Below are 25980 nucleotides of genomic sequence, written 5' to 3'. Positions count from 1 at the left end.
GCAGGCATGTGTTTTGATATGTAATTGTAGTTTGCAGACTTCAGTTCACGCAGCCCAAAGCCTTTAAACATTTAAACCAGAAAAATCTGATAGCGGGATTACCGCACAGCTGAAGCACCTACTGAAACTACTAATGATTGCCTAGGCAGAAAATGCTTTGCTAATGTCTTTAATCCAATTTTATGACTGGTGTGAATATTATTATGGCACCATAGGCATTCTAGGGAATTATTATTATGTGTATTGAGACAGGAATTAGAGGTTAATGATGGGAATCAGACAGGAACCAGAAATTCAGTGTGCAGCAAATCACCAGACTAAACGCCTTGAGCTATGTCTGATAACATTTGCTAATTGTCCCAGGTCTTTGTTGGGTTTGGTGTAAAACAGTAGCTGGGTTTAATATTAGAACACTATGCACTGGTTAAATGATATCATCTTTGGAAATTTAAGTCTTGAAAATGCAACTGGAGTATTTCAGTGCTGAAGCTCATTCACTTGAACACATGTGTGCTACCCCCCATCATTAGGGTAACAATGGGAATGAACTGTGAGCAAAACGCCAGGCTGCATAATGAACTAACTGCCCACCTGCAAGGTATGCTGTGGAATGAGGTGAATTTATGTCAGGTCCAGTGTAAAGGATGGCGTAACAGTACTCACTTTTTGTGGTTCACACACTTGCAATCATAAATGACTCACAAGTATGCTGGGTACAGGACACCATTACTTACTCTGGATGGAGGGCCGGACTGGGACTCATTGCTTGGTAATGAGTGAATGTGGGGAGTACGAGGAAAGTGTTGCAAGGTGCTGATGGTTTCTGTGAGACTTTTCACCCTGAACAGAGCTGTGCAAGTTTTGTGACATCTGGAGGTGATGACCTCTGCTCCTGCTTCTGATGCTTAACTTTGTGTGCTCCTGCAGTATTTCACAAAGATATTGCCCTCAGGTTAGCTAACCGGATGCATGTAGACTTACATTTTTTGAAAAAATCTACATTGGCCAGAGGCTCAGATGGGGGGAAAAAAATCATTTTTTTTTTTTCTTTGCTATTGCTCACTTTTTTAAACTTGGCTGTTACAATGCAAAAGCTATGGAGTTTTTTGGTCTTTGCTGTAAAATTGCAACATTTGATTAGGAGTCCGACTTTAGTTTCAGAGACCATAGTGACCAATATGCCTGTTTGTGGTTAGTGTTCTCTTATAGTTGTGTCTGATTTCGAAGGGATAAGTGCTTCACTCAAAATCAGCTTTCTAACTAATCCGCTATGTCAGAAATCTCAAAGCCGACACACTGCTGGGGCTGTGCTTAGAAAATAACAGCTAAGGATACCACAGAGTATGTAAAATACAGCATGATGGTCTCCCACAGAAATGTTCTGTTTGCCATTTTAAGAATGTGTAAATGCAGAAACGTTCTTTTGCTAAATTTAATTTTGCTCTGGCTTCTGTAGGAGAAGAAGCCGGTGTTGAATTCTTTAGAGACGCAGAACAGACGGCAGAAACTAAACCAAGACCACAATGATTCTGCTGTTTGATGTAACAGAAAGTATTAGGGGGAAAGAAAAAATAGGCAGGTATTCTGGCATAAAAAGTACAGAAATTTAATCATGGCTATATCCTTTATTTTGTTGTTGGTCAGACTTACATTTTTAAAGTGACCTCCTGCGACCTGAGCTCCAAATCCAATCAAATAGCACCATAAATGGGAGTGTATGGATCACTCCTGCCAATCCTATTAGAGCGTACTAATAGGATTATGGGTTTTTAGTGTGCGGAGTCCACCCAAGAACTTTCATTTTTTACTGCTTACACACATAGCATTGTATTCATATGATCAGAGCCTTCCTGTCCTGTCTTGCATCACAGCGTCTCGACCTTGTCTCATCTTCTCTCTCTGGATTCTTTATGCATGTACCAACCATGGCATCTGGCATTTCACCAGTGCTGACCCACTTCAAGATTTTGTGAAAAAGTTTTCTTTGTTAGGCAACAATACTGAAAACATTGAACCAGAATGATTCAACTTTCATCATTGCCAAAGAAGAAAAGCCGAGCAGTACATTCCTAATCCAAAGCTTTCCAGTAAGATAACATGAACAGTTTTTGTACTTGGGGCATTATCTGGCAAATCGTAGAGTTTTCTGATTTTTGATTATTTTATAAGAACATCAAAGAAGCATCATTATTTTTCCTAGGCTTCCTGTCAGATATCAAAATTATTTAGATTAGAAACACAGGGGAGATCACGCTACACGTGTCTGAGGGCAGTTGCTGCAAAACTGTTAGTATTTAAAAAGAGGCAAAATTACTACAAAATTGAGAGTTAATATTTTAAAATCAGTTGATTCTGTACAACAGCTAAGTTCTCTTTACATTTAAACCATCATATTAACTTCCTACTCATTAAAAACAGATCCGAGAAGAACAGAAATATACTTTTGTGATGGTTTGCAATGGAATAATAACATTCTTTACATTGAGAATAAATAGTTTGTTGCACAGTCCTATATTACATTTACATATTCAGCACTTTGGTCAACTGACTTTGTTCTGTTTAAGTGTAAAAATGTCTTATATATTGTAATTACAATTAAATATCTATATTTTTTTCTTAAATATCTATAGTTTTTTAAATAATCCATATTCATAATGGGGCCCAGTTTCAGAAATTTTCTTCTTAAATTTAAAACAGATTCCAGTTAAATTTTTGGTTCTTTTTTACAACTTGTGTGGTGCTATACATAAAAGAAAATATTTCATTTACTAGGTACATCACTCAACTACTCTGCTGTGGTAGGGTTTAACTCCCCGTTGTGAGTCCCATTGAAATAATGCCTGACTCATAGACGGCGGGGGCAGAATGTTATTGTTCCATAACGTCGTATCCTGTGGTGCTCATGAACAGTTAGTGGGAATTAACAAAGTTATATTTATAATAGTGGTATGGTGTGGTTACACAGATTCTGGGGCTGGGTTGTAGTTTCTCTGTGGGTGACCAGAAGTGCTGTTTTGGATCTGTGGGAGAACCTTCGTCGGGGCAGGAGCCTCTCTGACAGCATTGCAAAGTATGTGTGAGACAGACAAAAAGGATCTGTTTGTTAAACACATATTGGCTTGATTTTTCATCTCTCTTCTTTTATTTTCCTTTTCTTTCCACATAATTCTTTTCAAATTCTTGACTTCTACCTGATGTCAAGGACATAAAAACCCACCAACTAACTCGAAAACTATGGTTGGCTCTGTGTCCTGAAAGGTTCATCCTACTGGACCTTGAAAGAACCCCGCACAGGCCACTGCCCTGTTGTCTCTGTTTAGTCTGTGTGCAGGCAGACATTAAGCCTCAAACTACATCCAGCTTAAACATATCATAACATGGAGGAACACTGAATAACACCACCATAAAATACCCCTCCAGTGTGAGCAGAGCTCTGCGTGCAGAGACCACACCACGGGGTAGTTAGGCACACCGTGGGGGAGAAATTGTTGCACTTAGCTTTCAGTACCTCACTGATGATGGAGTTAAAAGCTGGAGAATGCTATTCAGAGAGTAAAAGTGGTTTGTTGAGATGCCCGCTTAAAAACACACAAGAGGAACTTTCGCACAACAAGTTGTAAAAACATTGTGGCCTCATTCTGTTGGACTTCAGGAACCACTTGAGGCAAACCTTTACTGTAGGTGTTAAACATACCTGTTTTTTTGTTGTTGTTTTTTTTCACAGTGATCTCAGTGAGAACTTCATCCAATCTATCCCCCGAAAAGCATTCAGAGGAGCTACAGACATCAAAAACCTGTGAGTACTAGAGGTGTTCATTTCTTTTTAAATTAACAATTATTTTTGTATGTTCAACATACAAGTTAATTCACTGATTGAATAACCACACCGTCATTCACCAAAACAAAAGATTACACTTTAAGACACATAAGAAACATAATTTAGTTTCAAGAGCTTTTGTTGACTGATAATATGCTGGACTTGCATCACATTTTATGGGAGTATTTATTTATTTATTTAACAAAGTGCTGGAAATGATATTGATATGAGGATTATGATGGATCACATAGGCTTACAACTTTTGAACAAAGTTGTTTGGTTTGTGGGGTATTTACAACTAAGGAGCATAAAAAGCTCAGCTGATATAGTGTTCCGAATGTAATATTTGGATATTATAATATTGGTAAAATTAAAATTATTCGCTCAATGTCATACTATTGAGCAAACTTCAAATTCAGGAGTTCACATTCATGTCCTTCGTGTTGGGTTTGTGTACTCCCATGCGCTCACACACACACACACATTTGTAAGTCTTTTCTATTGGACTGAGACTTTGTGTTGGTCTCTCCAAAACATTCATTTTCTTCTTAAACCTGGTTGATTTTGTGGTGTGCTTAAAGTAACCATCAAATTAAAAGTCTCACTTGGTCAAAAGCTTTAACTTCCTTTTTGATGTCTTGAGAGTCCACATGTTTTTACCTCATGATGATGATGGTTTTGTGTAAATAGAAGCAGTTCCTCCTGCAAGCCAATCACTTTTTCCATCATATGTGACAACAGTTATTATGACTGTTTCCTATTTTGTTTCATCCGAACACAGGATGTTTCTTCAAAAACTACAGTTGTTTTCCATGGATGCCTTTGCAAACTGTAATCGTATTTTATGTTGTTTGTTGAGTAATGGCTTCTTCTTCACTGAGTGGCCTTACAGCATATATCAGTACAATAGTTATTGGATAATGATACACTCTTATCAATATCAGCCAGCTTCTCTTACATGGTCTTTTGCTTCTGATCTGTGTGTGATTAGCACAATTTATAACAAAAGATCATTTCAGGGAGGAAATAGAAGTAATTTTTGTGTATAAGCAGGTTATGTGTCTTTCTATTCATATGTATGTACACACATGTAGTAGGAATTTATATTACAAGTGTGTAGCATCAACTGAATGTTAACAAATATCTTAAATTGTATGGCTGTTTTGCTAATGACTGACAGATTAATTACCCTGCACGCACTCATTTTTGAAAGATCTTGACACCAGTGTCGGTAAAGTACTGGATAAATCCATCAAATTAAATTACTAGTAAGTGAGCTGAAAATATGTGCTCCCCGTTCACAACTCACTTAGTTTAATTGCAGAGTGTTAACATTTTATCTGGTCACCCTAATGGCCTATCAAGAGAGTAAAGCATTGCCTGGTTGCTGGTGTGTGCATGCATATTCAGTGGACTAGGTCTCAGTGATTGAGTCCACTCACTTCCTCCCCAACGACGGCTGTGATTTACATCTTTGATGGGGTTTATGCACAAACACAGGCGCTCACATGGATTTATGACTTGCATCGATGTGCATAAACAGTCGTTAATGTTCACGTCTGCTCCTCTGGGGGATTACATGAGCTGAGATGACTGAACCTGTATTGATTAGCCATAGTGCATTAGAGCACAACTTACTGTATCAATGATTACAAGTACTCTGTGGGGAGATGTAAATATTATGTCTCTTCTGTGTTTCTCCACCACAGGCAGCTGGATAAAAACCACATCAGCTGCGTCGAGGATGGAGCCTTCAGAGCTCTGAGAGGCCTGGAAGTACTGTAAGTCCCTGATCTGATGCTATTTGCCTAGCTTAACGCTGCCTTATCCTATTAAAGCACTTAGTTGAATTAAGACATTTTTGTGTCTTGCTAATTACCGCAACTAATACGTATGGCACTGGCTTCGCATAATATTCCAAAATGCCCCCTGCGGGTTTTATAAAGGGGGTTTGTGACATAAAGCTCCATTTAGTCACAGCTGACAGCAGGGTTCTACTCCATCACATTAACACCCAGTAACCCACCCACTGCCCCACCTCCACCAACGGCCCATCTAGCCCAGAGCATGCCATCTGACGAGGGGAGGGAGGCTCCTCTTATCGGCATGTTCAAAAGACACACCCAGATTAGCCGTCCGTGCTGATCTTCAACATCTAGTTAATCATGTCCTTTAAAACAAAGTGTAATTACAAGCCTCTGTTGGGGATCTCCTTCTTAAACAATGCGGACCAACAGTGAAAAGGGGGGAACAACCGCGCTTGAAAGCTTTTTATTCTGATGTTTAAAGACAGCTGTGTGGGATTAAGGAGGTAGTAAAAGAAGACGAAATGCAGAAAGCTGCTTGCATGCCTTAATTAAAGTATTGATAGTCTTCTGATGATGGTGTAAAAGGTCAGAGAGGGTCATTCAGATGGATTTTGTAGGGGGGAGGAGAACAGCGGGTGTTGACAGGAGGAGAAGGTTGAAAAATAGCAAAAGGTTATTAGGCAGATTGAAATGACCCGATTCTCTCTCTGCAGCTGATGCCCCAGGTTCTATAGAGATGTGTGTGGGGGTGTGTGTGCGTGTGCATGCTACCTTTATAACGCTTGTGATCAGACTCATAAGAGTGTGTGCATATTTGCATGCATGACTGCGTGTGTGTGTGTAGGAGGTGCAAGGGCTTCCCATCTGTGTGAAATGAGGTGGTATATTCCCAGTGGGACCCAGAAAGACAAAAAAAGGTGGACTAGACATAGATCTAATGAGATGTAAAAGAGAAAGCTTGTCTTAACAACTCTACTGACAATCAAACTGCTTTGCTCCTTTCTTTCCGCAGAACGCTGAACAACAACAACATCAGCAGCATTCCTGTCTCCAGCTTCAACCACATGCCCAAACTCCGAACTTTGTAAGTCACAAATGTCCCACTTGAATGATCTCTTTCTTTTTTAGGAATTATTTAAACTATAATTATAATCTACACATCTACATCCAGACAAAGAAGAGAAAATCAGAATGTAATCTCTGTGGGGGTTGACAGCTCTGTCATTCCAAGCAGTGCTCTCTGCCAAAACCACTGAACGGCACAGAATAATGAGTTTAGCAAAGCCAGGAGCCATTATGTGATTCATGTCAAGACAAAAACGGGCCTGGACAGACACAAATAGCTTATTGTGTGCTGCGATTACCAAATCTGAAATTATTCTTGAATTAAGACAATTATTCCTAGCCGTGACTCTGCTGCCCTTGCGGTGACGTTGCGGTCTGCTTCACTCCCAGTGGGGTAACATTTTAGGGATTTCTGTTTCTGCGCACGTGGGTTCACGAGTTAGCCTCCACCACCACATCGCAGTGATAGTTATTGTGGAGAGGCGCTGCTTTGGAAGAATGCGGTGTTTGGAGCACTGGATTTAGAAATGTCGCCTTTTTTAGAATGAGCCATTTATAATTGTCCACATAGCATATCATTTAGTGTGTTTGCCCCAAAGCGACTGGAAGTGATGACTTGTGGAAAAGAACAGACACATTTTATGTTATTTCTTTCTTCTGCCAGTGATGAAAAATGTTAACTGATCATAATTTTTAATTGTTTGTTTGTTTGTTTGTGTTTTTTTTGCATTACAGCCGACTTCATTCCAACAACTTAAACTGCGATTGTCACCTGGCCTGGCTGTCCCAGTGGCTCAGGCAGAGGCCAACGATTGGCCTGTTCACCCAGTGTGCTTCACCCCCAGAACTCAGAGGACTCAATGTGGCAGAGGTCCAGAAACATGAATTCTCTTGTTCAGGTTAGAAGTTTTATTCTTCACCTGTGGATTTTTTTTTTAAAATAAAAGCCTAATGAAATAGATTGAAATGTTTTGATTGTAGAGTGACAAATATGAAAAAAATATTACCGGCTATGAATGTTATTGCAACATTATTATTATCGTTATCATTATAAAAGCTTAAAAGTGTAATCTTGTTTTTTTTTTTTTGCTGTTTAAACCAGAATATCGAGCTTTAAGCATCAATATTGGTTGCTACAGTCTTTCATCTTAATACACAAATGCATGTACAGTCCGACTGCAAACCGATTGAGACACGATCAGAACAGACTTTATACAACAGAACAGAAAGAGTCAGCAAGGAGAGAGCTAATCAGAGAGGAAGCCAAGGGATCCATGGTAACTCTGCAGGAGCCTCAGATACGGAGAGTCCATTGATGGGGTGACTGTTAGTCTGGTGTTTTTGGAAGAGTTGGAAGAAAAAAACATTGTTAAAGATCCTAATTTGCAGTTTGCTGCAACCATGTAGGAGACACAGCGATTATGCGGAGGAAGGTGCTCTGGCATGATGGGAGTTTTGGTATCACTGCTCATACCTCTGCTCATTACCCTGACCATTCCAACCACATGTTAAAGTCTTAATGTTTTCCAGTCTTACTGAAATTGAGCTGCGTTTTGGACACCAACTATCGTTTTCCTTTGTTTTCACAGTTATGCCCTGCTTTATGTTGCTCCGTCACATAAAAAGTTCCTTTGACTAAATTTAAGTTTGTAGTTATGAAGTGAAAAAGTGGTATAAATACTTTCTACGAACATTATTTTATTTAATTGAAAGTGAAGTAAGTTTATGAGCCCCTCGTGTGACTCGTGTGTACTTCAGATTAATCATGACAAAACAGTATCTTAAAATAGCATCTGTTTTCTATTTACCTCCTCTACCCTGTGTTTTTATGCCAGTGTGTATTCACCTGGCAGCCACCTGACAGTCGCTCAGCACCAGGACAGTCTCACAGCTCTCTACTAGTCCAGGCTTCTGCATCCCACCGAGCTAGCAGCAGTGTTAGGAAAATGGCCACACAGCTGGAGCCCAGACTGCCCACAGTCATTGGCTCTCCCTTTTTTTTTTTTCTGGCCAGTCAAAGATTTATTGAAGGATTTACTTTTTATGATTTGCCTGGCTCCGTAGTCTTTGTATCCTCCTTGAAATGTGAACGAGATCATGAGCATGTAGGAGCGGCGTGATGTGATTTCGCTTTATCATATCTGAACAATAGCAAAACACCATGAGAACCTCCACTCCTCACTCGGCCTTCTCATTTGTAACTCCAGCTGCAAGGGGTCTGCATGGGTGTGTGTTTGCGGGGGAGTGTACCTCTGAGGGTATGTGTGTGTGTTCCTGTCTCTCCATGGGTTGTGATTTTTACGCAGTCGTACAGCGTGACAACACAGATCATTAACTATTCATCGTCCAGGGAAAGAGACTCAAAGCGTGGGAGTGTTACCATTTCAGATAGAAAAGTTGGAACTTGAAAATTTATAGTGGGATATAGAAACAAAAAGTTCAGGTTTTACATAATGGGCAGCTGCACTTCATATACGCACATAGAGGTGGTCGATCACCCAGGGATGAAAGATTTTCTTTGAGCTTTACCTTCAAATCTAGACAAAACACACAGTTCAATACATTATAATATACCAGTGCAACATTATGCATCTTTGCAGATAAATACTTAGCCAAACACATTCTTTCATTCTTTTATTTATTTATATTTTTTTTCCCAAATTGTGACCAGAAGTTGAACTCCCACTGACGGACTCATTAGAGACCGACTCGCTGGCACACACTTTGCATTTTATTTTCTTTTATTTTTTTTTTGCAACAGTATGTGTTTGTGCGTGTCTTTAGTCAAAACTGTGACCAGTCGAGGCCACCTGCGGGGGATTTGGGGCGGGGTGGCGCCATGTAACAAGGAAAGGAGGAAAATGAGGGAGAGGAGAGGCATGAAGTGGGAGAATGAAAATGTAGGTGTGCTGCTTTATTCATTGATGTAAAAAAAAAAAAAATGATGAAATCCTCCCGCAGTCGGAGCAACGTAATCCACCTTCTGTCTCTGTGCTGGAGAGCATCACTGCCTAGTAAATTCACATTGGCAGTATTGTGTAGTGTGCCATTTAAAAGTTTAGGAAAAAATATTTGATTTTATAGATCAGTAATCTATAAAATCCTGTTAAAGTTTGCAGCACAAAGGCTTAAATCATGGGGAAAAAATGCATTGAGCGTCTTTGGCAGATTTGAGCATTATTCTAATATTTATGGCGGCTGTGGGAGCAGATTTTCAAAGCACTAAATCAAGGTGAGAAATAGGGGTTTAAAAATAAAACTTGCAGTAAAAACATCTTGGAGGTAGACTGGCATTTATAGGAGCTCATTTACTTTGTGGGATCAAATGCAGTTATCCTTGCTCTCCTGCTGCTGACCAAAAAATATTTTATGTAATTAGAGAGGCATCACTCAGAATTTTTTGACCATTTTCCAATCTGTGCTTTTATATTATGTAGTTTAATATTTGAACAGCCGATTCTAATTCTAGTTGATTCCAGATCCTTTTGAGAGCCCAAACCTTTAAAAGACTAAATTACAGCACCCTAACAAACTGTTTGTTAAGGTAAGAAGTCATTATTTGCAGAGAATTTAACAATGTTGGCTTCACAAAGTTGTTGGAGATTGATTCAGTGCAGCTCTGTGATGTGAATCTTAACCAAAGGCGCTCTGCTGAATTGAGATCTTTTGACCATGTAGGTCATAAGCATACAGTATGCTCACTGTCAGGCTAAGGAGCCAATTTGATATAATTTTGAGCTTTGTGACATCATTCTGTTGGAAGGAGCGATCCAGATGTGGTCACATCCAGATGTGGCCTATACTTCGTTAGGCCCTGGTGCTAAAACAATGTTTAATTGGTAAGAAAAGACCAAAAGTGTGTGAAAACTATATTCTGCCACATGCTTTTAGTCAGGATGGATCCATGCTTACGGGATGTCTTCAACCATTTCTGACTCAAAAGATCAGTTAAAGTTTTCCACAGTCTGTTGTTGTCCAATTTTGTGTGAGTGGCTGTTTCTTTTTCCTATTTTCACCTGACAGAAGTAGCAACTTGTGTGGTCTTCAGCTGCAGTCTATTTGCTTCAAGCTTTGAATTGTTGCGTGTTCAGAATTGATATTCTGCACCTCTTGGTTTTCATGAGTGGCTATAGCTACTTTTGTCTTTCTAATTTCCATTCTCTTCTGGCCTCTAACATCAGCAGGGCACTTTCATCCTCATCAGTTTCTCTTTTTTGGACCTGAGAGATGAGATGGTTGTGGGTGGAAAACCCAGCACATCAACAGTTTCTCACACACTCAGACCAACCTCTTTAGCGTAGGTGTAGGTTCACGACTACGTTCCACCAGATTTGTTAGACAGCAGTCACTGTAAAACAGGGCTTTGTTATTTTAAAACAGCAACAGCTAGAAAGCTTATGTTAACTCAAGGCTATATGACAGAAAATGGTTGGCTGTTGCTCCAGGGTAATAATGAAAGAAATAAAAATGTTATGTTTGAATTGAGCAGTTGGTAATAAATCATTTCAAGGTTCTTCTGAAGGAAATAGAGAAGAAATGACCCGCTAAAAAAGAGAGAGACGAAACAGATGGTAAGAAGCAAGTCATAATATTTGAAAATGGTGGGGAAAATGAGGCATAGTAGGTTAAACGTATAGACTCCTGTGCAAATGGATGAAAGGTGAAAAGGTGCTCTTGGAGAGAGATGGGAAATTGAGGTGCTAAACGGAGTGAGGAAGGAAATAATGGAAAGGGATCCTAGATGGTAAAAAAACGACTGATTAAAAATAGAGAAAACAGGACATGGATAGAGGGGAAAGAATGAAATAATGTGGAAACGGCAGTAAGAAAATCAGGGAGGAGCGAACATGAAACAGTCTGCTCTGGTATACCTGTCAGTGAGCTGTCATTGTCAAGGCTGCTCCAGCTGTGCTCTGCACTCTCCCTGATCCCAGGCCTGTCAGATATGCCATGTTAGATAAGAAAGGAGGTTTTCCTCCGCCCGACATCCGATCCTAGATCTGTCAAACCTTTGCCATCCCAGATCATGCATCCTCAGATCACATCTTCCTCTGTTGATTCACAGTCTAGAGATGCTTTTTTCCCCCTCCCACCTGATTCATTCGTCTGGCGGTTGTTAGGATTTACCTGATGGATGATGTCTGATCAGAAACTGCTCGTCAACCTACTGGTCCAGTGGGGGGAGTGAGTACTTTCATGGGATTTTATAATGTTTCTGTGCTTGGAGAACACATTTTTGGCCTTATCGCTTTTTTTCTTTCACTGACTTTTGACATATTTCACCATTTATCATCTGTAAATCCCTCATTCCTTTTGCTCTCAGCAACACTTTCCAACACCAGCCGAGTGATAGATAGGAAGCAAATTAAATATTTATAGTCCGACACACAGATTAGTAATGCTGTGTAAATTAGGCCATTTAAAAGTCTGTTTTATTTATTTTATCTGGGTTAGACTTTTATGCTCACATTCTGTGCACTCACAGCTGAAAAAAAACAACACTCTGGCAACGCAGACTGCCGTTCTTCACCGCACCGCTGACATTGCTGTAGCTATTTGAACAGGTATCTGGAGAGACGGCGTGATGAGCTGTGTGCTCTGTATGCAAATGAAAAAGTTGAAGTGTTTTTGAACACATGGAAGTTGATGGGGGTTGTGAAAAAGCTGAATCTGCAGAACGGCATCAGTTCCTCGTGGAGGAGAAGACAAACTCTCGAGAAAGATTTTGAGGCGAGATTAATGGATTTTATTGGGAGGCCTTCACTTGTCACTTCAACTTCACACTACTTTGATATGTAACCTAGTTTCTTTCCCACTGATTCAGTAGGATTTTGCCACTTTGAAATGAAGTCAAATATAGCATGTTTCATTTGCTTTTGTCCATGTCAGGGAGTAGTTGAAATGTGCATTTGCATATTTGCAATTCAGCTAGAAGAGCACAAAAAGCTGAAGACAAGAAAACATGGCAAGCTGGAAAAAATGTTGGAATAAAAAGTGTTTATATTATCCTATAACAGTAGATTTCACTCTGTAAGTCGGTCTATTATTTTTACCGCTTAAAATAACATACTCAGATAAGAGATAAATCTATTTTGGTCACAAACAGCTTTACTTGATCTTTGAACTGGGATCAGTGATTTTGGGAGTGTGAGTGAAAAAAACTATAGCATAAATATAAACAATAAATGTACAGTGCCTTACATAAACTAATATTTTCATAATTCTTTTTTTATATAACATCCATAAACTGAACTGGATTTCTCTGGTATTTTCTGTGATAGACCAACAAAAAGCAGTGCAGAACTGTAGAAGGAAAACAAATAGATTTGAAAACTTTTTTGTTTATAAGTGCGGCATGTGTTTGCATTCAGCTCTCCTGGAAGAACACTTTAGAGAACCCATTTTGATTGCAATTACAGCTGAAGGTCTTTCTGTGGACCAAAGTATCACATTACTCTTAGGAAAACAGTTGAACTGATTGTGAACCTCAGTTCTCAAGTCACTGGACTGATTCACAACGGGTTTAAGGATTTCAGAAGGTGAACCCCAGTCTTCAAATTCTGCAGCCTCTTCCAGGATTGCTTTTTTTAATAAAGCTCCAAAATCGTCTCTTCAGGTTTAACCAGCCTTACTAAATAATTCCCTCATTCCCCCATCATGATACTGCTATTGCCATATTTTACTGTGAGCATGTGTCACACAATGTTGGCAAAGAATCAAACAGCTGATCTCAATTGACCAAAGTATCTTACTCCTTGCTGTGTCCTCCACTTTACTTCTGGAAAATTTTTTGAAAGGTCTTCTTATGATTTTCTTACCATAATGGCTGTCAGACTAATAATTTTCCTCCCATATACACTGTAAAATTATTTGCACTGGATTTGTTGGGACTATTGTCGGTGACCAGACACAATGACATCCCCCACATTTTCAGTTTTATTAAATTTTTTTTTGTAAAATGGTTTTAAACCATCTATCCATGTGACATTTTGCTCTAACTGGAACAACCTTCCAAAATGAGCCAAATATATTTACATGAATAAACTTTATTCTTGGAGAAATCTCCATTAGGCAGATGAAGGAAGCTCTTTTAGGATAGATTACATCAATGTGTGTACAAATGAGGAAATAGGTTAAAAAGGGATCAGAAAAGCAAAATGGGGCTTTCCTTATGCTGTGGGAACGTTTTCTTCCTTTTTGTACTTCCAGAGAATTTAGTTGTGATCTAAGTAACTAAATAGCACTAAAAACAAAAACAGAAAAACATTTTACCGCCTTTTAAACTTGCTTCCATTTAACTCCCATTTCCTATTTTTCGTCTACAGGTCATCAGGAATCTTCCAGCTTGCAGCCGTGCAGCACTGGTGGAGGCTCCTGTCCTGCTATGTGCACCTGCAGCAACAACATTGTGGACTGCAGAGGGAAAGGTCTAACTGCCATTCCAGCCAATCTGCCTGACAGCATGTCGGAAATGTGAGCAAAATGTCTGTTTTTGTCGATATCCTGGGGCCACCTCAAACTATGCCACCAAATTTGCACACCATCATGTTATGATCACACAAAGTTTACCAAAGTAAAGAAAACTTGGTTCTCTGATAATCTGCATTGTCTTATATCCCTCTGGTATTTGTGAATGTTTCACTTTTCAGCACGTTGGCAGGACATCAGTCTCATGTGCGGACAGAAATATTCACTCAGAAACTCTAGACTGAGACCACAAGCTCTTATCAGCTCAGAATGCTGTGAACCGCATGCGAGCCCTTTGCTAACATCCCTCCTTCAGTTTATCAGTCCTCCTACATCTGTCTGGGCATTAACTCTTCACGGCCCACATGCTGCAGTGTAATTCCCAGGAATGCATGACTAAACTTTTAAAATAAGTCATTTTACTCTCTTTATCAGCGATTTCATGCCACTGGCATTGTGGAAGTCTCCCACAACACTGTGATTTATTCCCAGTGTTAAAAAGTACTGGACGAATCTGGCCAGCATGTTGCATGTTCTTCTGAGGAGCAGTTTCTAGGTCTCTTCTTCCCCATGAGGGAGTGTTTATAAATACTCAGCTAGTGTGAAAGTCACTGATCCCATGTTCCCCAACAACCCTGACCCATTTCTACTGCACTGGTGTGCTAAATTTGATCATTTCGATTAAATGTTCACAGCTCTGTTGGTTCCCATGCTAAAGGCAGCCCACCTATGCTTTGCCACTATATTTATTGTGTCATAGGGTAGAAAGTCTATATTTTGATTCTCAGGATCACATGAAATTGGCTTCAACCTTTATAATGTTCCACAAGCCACAAAACATAAAAATTCCAGATCAAGTTTTTCCATGGTTTCGGTCTTCTCAAGTACAACAAAAGATTTATTTACTTATCCTTGTACTTTTTTGCTATTTAGTCAGGTTAAATCCCCCAAAATTCCATGCATTTTTTTGGATTTTTACCAACAAACCTACTAAGGCAAAACCGTTCACCTCTAATGACAGGCCAGGCAAAGACAAGTAGATCATTAATCAGAATAGTAATCAGAGGAGAATACAATCGAATCGTTGGGCCTTTGTGCAAAATGCTATGAACAAACTGTGTTGACAGTGAAGCATCTTGGTGGAAGCATCATAATGAAGGGTTGCTTTTCTTCAGCAGAGCCAGGGAATCTGGTCAGAGTTGATGGGGAAGCTGGATACAGCTGAGCAACAAGGAATCCTGATAAAAAGTTAGTTAGAGGCTACAAACATCTTGAGAACACCTTCACACTCTTGATGGTAGAGACAAACCACAAATATATTTTTGTTGTAGAAAAAATATATATATCTTTCCACTTTACAATTCTATCATTTTAATGCTTTTATCAGGATGCTTTTACAAGAAACTGTGCACCAGTGTGTTCTGTGAGCACAGTGACCAGTGAGCATCTCTAATGTTAAGGAGACAGTTGAAAGATGAATTTATCATGCAGGGGTTTTATAGACGGTGGGAGCTCTCTACACAGCAGATAAGCGCTGGCATTTTAAAACTTTCCCAGCCCCTCGTATGTAATTGGTACTTAAATCTGCCCTCCATATAAACCTTTCAATATTCTGATTTATGTTTTCAAGACAAGCACTTATATCATGTGCATTCCTTCTGTCCTGTCCATCAGAACCTTTACCTTTGTGCCAGAATTCCCAGGACGCTTTTTATTTTACTTTACTTTCTGCTCTGTGGATTTCTCTATCTTTTCAGCTGTTTTTGCATCAGGCCCAATCATTAAGGACAAGTTTACGGAGCTGCATTCACAGTAAAAGTGAATTAAAATGGAAAGCATTAGGGTGGCCAGGGGGGTCGGTTCAGTGACTCAGTGCAGCAGGTTTGATCTGTGCTTGAAGTTCATTATAAAATCAGCTTCAGTTACAGCCTGGCAGGTTACTGCATATCGAGGCTGGCCTAATGCCTTGTTAATGAGCCTCTCACAAAATCGCGTACACACTAAAGACGCGTGCATGCTGCTCTCATTATGTATAAATCTAAGAAATTGCGACCCCCCCCCAAATCCCACCTCTCCTCCACCCTAATGAGTGTTGCGTTTATGGCTCTGAGGTTTCTAGCTGCTCTCTCTATTCTTTTTCTCGTGAAACGAGATCTGGTAAGCCTAAACACCACCACAGTGGATTATTATGCATCATAGTCTCTGTTTGTTCTGACAAGCTCTGCCATAAAACTTTCCCTCTGCCTTTTATCTGCACTGCTGTGGTCCTGCATTTATTTCTGACTCCTGCACACACTAGTTGAATACCCGGAGGCGTAATGTGTTTCCCTATAATGAAAACCCTGCTCAGATCCTGATGAAAAGGATGAAGAGCATTGATTGGATTGACACAAACACCAACTCACAGGCAGTCACACACGTGTTCAGGCTGACAAATTGGACGGGAACCATTGATTTTCCTTCTGCAGGCGACTCTGGGAGATTGTTCCTTGTTTTCCCCTTTAACAAATGGAAAAAAGGTGGTTCTTTGTCGATTGCAAGGATTCAGTCGCTTGCTCACATTGATCAGCACAGAGCAACAATGGGAAAGCTAGAACATTGAGTCAGGGTGTGTGACTCAAATGGATTCAGTCTTCTATGTGTTAACACACCCAGAATACCATGGGATGGAGGGACATTAGTACACTGACACGGAAACGCGTTTGTGCATAGTGCCAGACTGGTTTGGACCAGTTAGACAGACTGGTAGATGAGAGAAGGCGCTAAAGCCACTTGGTCCAACATGCTGCTGCATGCTGAGGGCAGAGGAACCACAGTGCTGTCACTCCACTCATACTGGGACAGCCAGACAAAAACAGAACGGGGGATCATGTCCACCGCAGGAATCTGTGGTCTCGAGTCGCCGTTATCCGAGGAATGCCAATTGTGCTCCCATATCACTCTATAGGCGAGGGATGCTCATTTGAAGGGGGGGGGGGGGAGAGTCCTGATTGAAAAATGTTGGAAGCTCAGAAATGCTAAATGACTGTGGCCAGAGTCTAACAAAACATTTACCCCCCCATGAGTAGACATAAACAAAACACAATCCAAGAGGCCTGAGAGGCATGTAGTTAAATCCGAAATGACTAATTAAATCATGGGGAAACGCTTCTGCGCCAAGACGTTGAGTACTGAAGAAGCTGGCGGTTAAATCTGCTTCCAAACTTACAGAACACTTAAGAATATTTCCCATTTTTCTGTGGCGACAAATAGCAGCCTAATGATGTTTAGATGCCTTCGCAGCCTTGGGGCCACCGCAGCTCATACAGGCCCATGTGCTGCTGGTCTGCAGCCAGTTCCCCCTGCAGGAAGGCGCAGAGCTAGAACAACCCAGACAGGCCTGCAGCTGGCTTCCTCTGGGCCCTTCTAAACCCCAGTAAGGACAGTTTTAAAAGCTGTGAACTGACCTGCAGATAAACAGCCCTCTGCCAGCTTCAGTTGAGATTTGTTCTGGGGGGCTGAGTTGGATCCTGAGCGGCAGCCCGAAACAACACATGCATGCCCATGCTAATGGGGTTTAGGAGATTCTGTTTCTGTGGGACCATCTGACGCTGATTAGAGCCTGTTGCCGTCTGTTCTAGATGGCCAAGCGTGTGTTTGTCTGTGTATTAATTTTGAGCTCTGACAGGTGTTTTATGGTGAGCTTTGTCAAATTCTGTCAGTGTCAACTTCTCCTGGGCTCACACAAGGAAAAAAATAAAAAAAGCAAACTCAAAGAGGTAATATTTTACCCCACTGCAAAGATTTCAGCGGACACTTTGCAAACACCCAAGGGATAGCAGCGGCGTTCACATGAACAAGTGAGATCATTATTGATTTCATGAGCTCATACGTGCTGGAAACTGTAAATGTTAAATCAGAAAGATATACGTCTTATAGCTGAAGGCCTTAACATCCTCACGAAAAGCAAGATTGAGCCTTTCCCCCTCCAGTCCTTTTCCACATCTCTTTAGTGTTGAGAATGTTTATTGGTTCTGTGGATGTTATGACTCCAGTGTGCCTGGACCTATTACAACTGCGAAATAGATCTCCGTTAATATAATCAGCCCAATCACCAAGGGTCAGAGGTGATTACTCAGCTCGGTTGCCATGGAAAATGCTATTGTTTGGTTAGCTAATTGTGTCACCTCTCTTCTCTTCTCCCTCCTAGACGTCTGGAGCAGAACGGGATTAAGTCTGTTCCTCCTGGAACCTTCTCTCCCTACAAGAAACTGCGCAGGATGTAAGTACAGCAGACCGTTCCTCTCAGGGCTAAGTAATACAGATGGGAACAAAACTCTGGTGGATGGAAAAAGGAGCAACAATTGGCCGTCCTCTCATCCCATTTCCAAGGACAATGCTATCTTTCTATTTTGTCTGCAGCTTGAGAACGTAGTCCTGTTCTCAGGCTTGGGGTGGCGCTAGCTTCAGTCGTACATGTTCATAATAGCAGGTCTCATTTTTCATCGCTGCCTGCTGGTATTCCCCTGGCTAGCATTGTGTCCACTCTGTTCCTGGCTGGAGGGATGATGAGGGGATGAAGGAAGAGCTGGAATGAGGGCTGAAACCTCTCGCTCTCTCTGGGAGTGAACAATGTCAAGTTGGTGGTTGAGCCAGCTGTTTGGTCACCTTGCCAGCAAACGCCAGCCAGTCAGCCAAACCTCCAACACCATGAGGTCTGACTTACATACCAGCAGGGAGATGGAGGAAGAGGAAGGTCAAGGAGTTTCTCTGCCTATTTTTAAAGATTCTTTATGATTTTACAGCTCAACTCCAGGGACGGAGACAGGATGAGATCAGGTGAATTAAGTCCAAGAGACAGTGTGCAATGACTCAAATTTTATTGTAGGTGCAGGGAAATGTTAAAGGAAAGTTTTTGCAGTTCAAACTGAAAAGGGATTATGGTGAACATTTAAGCTGATAGTATTTTATGCCCTAGTGGAGACAAACCAAACATCCTTGACAGTTTATGTTGCTGAAGTATTTATTCCCATTACACATTTTCCAATTTTGTGAGCTTACAGCCACCTGACTCATGAGGGCTGAACAATTTTGCACATCACACTTTTCATATTTTTATTTGCAAAAAATGTCAAAAACCATATAACCTTTCCAAGTCACATCACAATACTACACAAGTCTGTTTCATTCATTTGTCTACAATGTATAATCTTTAATAAAATCTCTCATTAAGTTTGCGGTTGTAACAAGACAAGAGGGAAAAAAAACTGAAACATTCCTTGGGTTTCTATTAGCAGTTTTTGCAGGAAGATTTCATTGTGTCCTACATACTGAAAGGGTGAATCACATTTAAAATGTTCATTACTGTTTTCTGCTCAATTCAATTTCACTTGGTTATATGTTTTAAGAAACTGGACATGGCAAAAGAATTGTAATTGAGATTGCAGTCATGAGTTTCCTAACATCAAAGATATTTGGAAAGAACACTTAATTAATACGTACCAAAAAAATCTTCCCAAAGGGTTTGTAGTTAGAATGCAAATATTTTTTTTTTACTTAATGAAACCTGAACCAGAGTTTATCAGAAATGGTGTTGTCCATCTGTTCTGTTAAACAAACCTGCTACTGCTGATAGAGCTGCTGATTCGGTATTTTACATTGTATGTCTACATGTCTGTATTGATCCACCTGGCTATGTCCACTTACTTACTGTTTGTGTCCAACTCCTCTCTAAACAGTGTGTAGACAGTAACTGTGCATCAAAATGTGAAAGAAATGCAAAATAAATCATTTATATATTTAAAGGGTTAATTCATGAGTTTTATGTGCATTTTCATTCCATAGTTGCAGCCACAGCTAGCCTTCTCGCCAGTAAAGCCACCCACGCACATTTCCTTCCACCTTGCCTCAGTTTGAATGACCTACACATGAACCACTCCTGTAGACAGAGATGCTAAAACAGCCCTCACAAGCCGACATATACACAAACACTACAGTGTCTGAGTTTACAGACACACACCGTTGCATATGTTGGCCCCCAAACTTTGATTTCATTTCCAGGAAACCTCAGCACTTGCAAAAAGACAAATGGCTCCTTATTTAGCTGTTACCCCCAAATGAGAAAATATTCCCCCTCCTCACCACATGACGATTTTCCTTCAAAGGTATCAAGTCGTCTGGAGTTGAATCTACATACTCCATTAAGTCTCTTTCTCCATATGTCTTTCTCCCTTTCTCTCCCACTGTTGTTCATTTACGTTTGCGTTTACTCACACAGACAGGCGCACATTGGTACAGAGGCTTAGTGGTTATCCTGTGGGGAGAGGCCTGTGGATCCTATTAAAATTGGTGATGTCCCGAGGCAGTCTACTGTTTCTTGTTTTGGACTTCAGCCCTCAGCCATCACATTCTTACACATTACAGTGAAGGATTTGCTTGTTATGCCACAAATAATCCAAGTAAATGTTAAGATTAACTGCAAGGTTCTGTTTATAAATAGTGCTATGAAGTGGGCTGGCACTTATGTTCATCCAGTTTACACTTCAGTATCTGGCAACCTTTCTATGTGGGTAAAATTTTGTTGATCGTTCTCAGTTCTATGTCTGATACTCTGTTGTTCTTCTATGCAGTGACCTGAGCAACAACCAGATCTCAGAGATAGCTCCTGATGCCTTCCAGGGCCTGCGCTCTCTCAACTCCCTGTAAGTTGTCCAAAGCTCAGTTGGAGCATAAAAATCTGCTTGATTGTAGTTTACTGTGTCTAAAAGGCTTGCCACAAATCCTCAGTGTGCTGTATGGAAATAAGATCACCGACCTGCCGAAGGGTGTGTTTGACGGCCTCTACTCTTTGCAACTGCTGTAAGTCGAATTCTTGTGCACTTTGCTGATACTCTCCAGACGTACTGAATACCAGGAATGACTTTCAAATAAACTTTGCTTGGATTTTTTCAGGTATATTCAGAGACATTTTGACAAGCTGCCTCCCTCTCTCTTTTTTTTTCCCCTTATTCCCTCTCCCTTTTTAGGCTGCTGAATGCCAATAAGATTCATTGCGTTCGTGCCAATGCCTTCCAGGATCTGCAAAATCTCTCCCTGCTATCGCTGTATGATAACAAGATCCAAACTCTTGCCAAGGGCACCTTCACTTCACTTCGAGCTATTCAAACCCTGTGAGTCAAACACAAACAGATTTACTCACTCTGACTCATGCTCAGCCCTTTACTACAAAACATGAGGCAACACAGGAGTCGTTTACTTACTGGAATGTGCACCTACACAGAAACTGAAATACAAAGTGTAAAGTGAAAAACATTTATTTTCTTAGCATGCACATGCTGCATCCTGGAAATCAACAAACTAATGTATCATGCCTTTCAACACCCCTTGAATTTTTTAGTTTGTCATGTTACAAACCACAACTTAAAATGGATTTCATTGGGTTTTTATACAATTTATCAATACAAAGTAAATTATCGTCAGAAAGAGGAAGGGGAAAAAATGAAATCTTATGTTAAAATATTTTTTTGTTTATAAAAGAAAATTGAAAACTGTGTATTTTGATCCACGTTTGGACATATAGCACATGTATTGCATGTGTAGATCCTAAAACATTTTCCCAATTCGTCTTTACAGAATAGCTCAAACTCATGTGTGAACAGCAGGTTTTCAAGTCAAGTTTTAATAAAGTTTCTGTCTATACTTTGGCTAGATCATTATAGCACATTAACTTGTTTCATTCTAAACCTTTCTAGCTTTGGCCGACTGTTTAAGACTGTTGCCCTGCTGGAAGGTTAACTTCTGCCCCAGGCCCAAATCTTTATCTGCCTTAAACAGATTTGTTTCAGGTTTTTCTCTGTGTTAGAACTCTGACCAACTTCTCTGTTCATAAGAAATATTACTTTGCTCTGTGAGATGTTCAAAGCTCGGGATATTGTTTTATAACCTAACCCTACTTTGGATTTCTGCCTAACTTTATCTTTGATCTGTCTGCTGCGTTCCTTGGTCTTCATGAAGCTGTTTTCTCAATAATGTTCTATAAGAAACCTCTGAGGCCTTCACAGAACATCTGTATTCATAATAATATTGAATTACACCCAGGCAAACTACTTTCTAACTGACTTCTGAATGGAATTGGTAGTATTGCATTTTATTTAGGGATATCAGATAGTGCATGTATTCAGCCAACAATTTACTATCCAGTTTGTCAAACTAAAGTCATCTCAATTATAGTAGTGATTTTAATAACTGTGCTCTATGGTACCCTATCTTCAGAGGCTCCATTAAGTGTCTCAGAAGGTTTTTCGCTTCAAAATCTATATACCAGTTGGCATGTGAAAATTATAAATTATAAATCACTTGTTTAGAGTGGAAACTATGGATGTGAACCCCTGTGACTTTGAGCTTTATATGAAGTGCCAGTAGTGCTGCTGACTACTAAATAAATGGACTCAGTTACACAAAATATCACATAAATGTTCTATTTCTATTTAATCCTGTTTTTGTGTACTAACTTATCTTCCACCAGTCACCTGGCACAGAACCCATTTATTTGTGACTGCAATCTGAAGTGGCTTGCAGACTACCTCCGCTCCAACCCGATCGAGACCAGCGGCGCCCGCTGTGCCAGTCCACGCCGCCTCGCAAACAAACGAATCGGACAAATTAAGAGCAAGAAGTTCCGCTGCTCCGGTAAGCTCACGGCTGCGTCTCCAAACATGTCTGGTTTTTTACCTTTTTGGCTTTATTGTCTCTGCTCTCCATCTTTTTTCTTACCTTCAGTATTCTGGGACTACAGTAATTTGTTGCTTCCCTCAGTAATTTAGGTATTTAATCTGTGATCATTGCTTATAAAACGGTTTATTAGAGCTGCCAAGTCTGTGCTAGTACTCCTCAGTCAGTCTCTCTTGTCAGACTATGCTGAGAAGGTTGGCATTATTTTTCTCCGCTGTTCCTATATGTCCAGAACAAGAATCTGGTTTTACATGCACACCACAGAGAGTTGGGATCAGTTCAAGGGGGGGGTAGATGCTAGAATTTGAATACCTGCCCATCATCAGGCTCAGGTTTCTTTCACTTTGCCTCCATCTTCCTGACTCCCCCACCTCGCGCCCACTATTGTGTTTATGCACTGTACTGTGCTGCCTGGCACCATGCACTGCTGAGGTTTAGCACTTCTTTATAGACTTGTTTGTTTGGCGGGATCTGGTGAAAAAAGGATTCCATGTTTTGCTTTTGATTGTCCCCCCACCTTCCTTCCTTTTTCACAATGCCCTGTCTTTCATGTGCCTTTTTTTCTCACTGTCTTGTTTTTCCTTCATGCCTCTCTTCCTTAGCAACAGCATAATATTTACCACCTTTGTACTTTGTCACTAGTTCCTCCATATTGCCATGAACAATATGGAGAAACTGGATTCACTGTTTGATCATGTTCCGTCATATATAACATCTATATATGACTGTTTTGATGCATAGCATTGACACGGCTATGCACATCTGACCTCACTGACATCCGTCCCTCTGTTTTTCCTCCATCACAGCCAAAGAGCAGTACGTCATCCCAGGTGAGTTGCTTGTAAATTTTCACACCTATCATTATTTCTCACTGTGAATCTTTGGTCCTTGTAGTGACATCATTGTTGTTGTTTTTTTCCATTGCCTTTCATGAAATCCGTCTGTTGCACTTTTGTCATTTTGCAATGATTCCTTTAGCACTGGAATTACCAGACCTTTACCAAAACAAGGATAATGTATAAAGAAGTCGCCTTGTGTTTTGCTTCTGGTTCATGTCTTCTACTCTTCTTTGTAGACGTATCTATGCCCCTTAAACTTTCAGTTTGTCACATTACAGTCAGAAACTCCAGTGAGTTTAGTGAAGTGGAAGAAAAGTGATGCTTTTATAATAATGACAAAATGATGCATCTTAAAGAGACAGAGGTCAAGTTTCCAGGCGTCAAAGTGCGATGTCAAATTTCTTTAGTTATATTTGATATATACAGAATTTTTTTTATAACAAATGAAAGTAACATGTTACTACTTGAAAATGCATTATATTTCCTCTTAAAAGTGGCCATCACAAAATACTGATCTCAGTCCCATATAAAATTTGTAGGCAGAGCTGAAAAAGTGTATTTTTAAGCAAGTAGGCCTACAAACTCCATTCTGTTACACCAGTTCTTTCAGGAGCAATGGAAACGATTGGACCGATTTATTTTATAGTTAAGAGTTCCTTTCATGTAGTGTTTGTAAATATCTGGTTTCAACTATACAGACTTGTAGCTATGATTAATATGAGCGAGCACATATGTTCAATATAGGGTCTGTTTTCCTAACAGTCACAGCGGTTTGGGTCCAAAGGAAGTGTGTCTTTGCTTTGGCTTTTGGACAGTTAACAAAAGGAAAAGTCACAGAGAGAGCTGAGAAAAGTGGAGAAAGAAAGTGTGCCCTCTGTATCAGCAAAGCTAAAGCAAATAAAGCCCACCAGAGTTCGGAGATTCCTATTAGGGGATGTTTCCGGACTCCTTAACCAGAACATTTCCAAGAAAATAACTTGGAGGAGCAGTGATGTGTGTCAAAGTCTGTGTTTGTGAGAGCTAATCTTGCTGCGTATGCTTGTGTGAGTCATTGTCAATGCCAGTACAGCTCGCTGTATGTAAATGAATGTGCCTTTGTATGCAAAGTTAAGATAAAGCTCTGAGCTGACTTACGGAACAAATGGGGAGGACTTTGAAAGCACTGGAGAGATCAAAGTGGAGTGCGATTAATGAGAATTTCACCCTCCATCAATGTTAACAAAATCCCCCACCACTTGTACATTCAAGCTCTAAACACAAAGTCCATGAGTGCAGAACACATTGATAAAAAAAACAACCAGACTGCAGGGAGTTAAGAGAACTTCTACACAACCAGTGATGAGTCATTTTGCGTCTCCAAGCGGGGAAAAAAAACTCATTCTACTGCTCTCTGCACTTTTGTGTAAATCTGCCAACAGTAAAAGTGTCGCTGCCACGCACTTGTGACGCTGACGATGACTCAGGCTAACGAAATCTCCCCTGGCTCCTCCACATCCTCAAGATCAAAGACCTTTCCTTGTACTTTCATTGCTTCCTCTGGAGCAGGAAATGCCTTTTCCTGTTGTCTGGGGGAACAAGAGAAAGTTCCTTAATGACTAGTGTTGCTACATCTGTCTGCAGCCTCTGCTTAGCCACAATAGAGAAGTGACACTATTATGGAAAAAAATCTTTATGTAGGGAAGATGTGTAATTTGTTTCCCTAAATGCAGTTCTCTCAATGCCATTGATTAGGGTTTAGAATTAGGCTGTGGTTTGTAATCCTTCATCTTTTATTTGGGTAGATTTTTTTGTTGATAGTCAACCATATCATTTTGTTCTGGTTATTTACGGTTTTCCAGTCCACGAATGTGGTTTGTGCTCCCCATGGTGTCCCACTGACGTCATCTTTAAACTCTTGTATATTTTTGCACTGTTGCAAAACAGAATGGCACACCAAGCAATACACCAACAGAAAATCCTGGGCTGTACCCTCTAAATGGAGCATTTGCACTGAGACACAATGTAGAGTTGCAGAGACACAGACACATTGTTCTAAGTAACTCCCAGTGCTGATCCATTATTAAGAATCCATGATGTAACCGGCAGCACACTTTTTGGCACGTAACGTCTATTCATAGACAGAGGAGGTTCAGCAAAACATCACACACTCCCTTTGCGGCTCCACTCTTGCTCTTTCTTTATAAAGTCTCTCTAAGCCAACACACTTTGCATTTCTCTTTCATTAATCCCATGTTACATGCATTTTTTTCCTTCTTTAATGTCTCGACCTTTTGCC

General features: G+C 40.3%; 1 protein-coding gene across 4 annotated transcripts in view; it reads left to right on the top strand.

The window, feature by feature from the left end:
- slit1a (slit homolog 1a (Drosophila)) overlaps window positions 1-25980 on the top strand; it is a 94372-nt gene that overhangs the window by 47252 nt on the left and 21140 nt on the right. For all 4 annotated transcript variants that reach the window (XM_044136204.1, XM_044136205.1, XM_044136203.1 and 1 more), the window contains 11 exons: window positions 3725-3796; window positions 5527-5598; window positions 6638-6709; window positions 7426-7589; window positions 14016-14163; window positions 18347-18418; window positions 20766-20837; window positions 20923-20994; window positions 21162-21305; window positions 22661-22824; window positions 23673-23696. In XM_044136204.1, coding sequence (XP_043992139.1) covers window positions 3725-3796; window positions 5527-5598; window positions 6638-6709; window positions 7426-7589; window positions 14016-14163; window positions 18347-18418; window positions 20766-20837; window positions 20923-20994; window positions 21162-21305; window positions 22661-22824; window positions 23673-23696 — 1076 coding nt within the window. The remainder of the gene's footprint in view (window positions 1-3724; window positions 3797-5526; window positions 5599-6637; window positions 6710-7425; window positions 7590-14015; window positions 14164-18346; window positions 18419-20765; window positions 20838-20922; window positions 20995-21161; window positions 21306-22660; window positions 22825-23672; window positions 23697-25980) is intronic.

This window comes from Gambusia affinis, linkage group LG13, assembly GCF_019740435.1.
Source record: "Gambusia affinis linkage group LG13, SWU_Gaff_1.0, whole genome shotgun sequence".
Taxonomy (NCBI): domain Eukaryota; kingdom Metazoa; phylum Chordata; class Actinopteri; order Cyprinodontiformes; family Poeciliidae; genus Gambusia; species Gambusia affinis.
The sequence above is the reverse complement of the archived record's forward strand: the minus strand, read 5'-3'. Positions and strand labels throughout refer to the sequence as shown.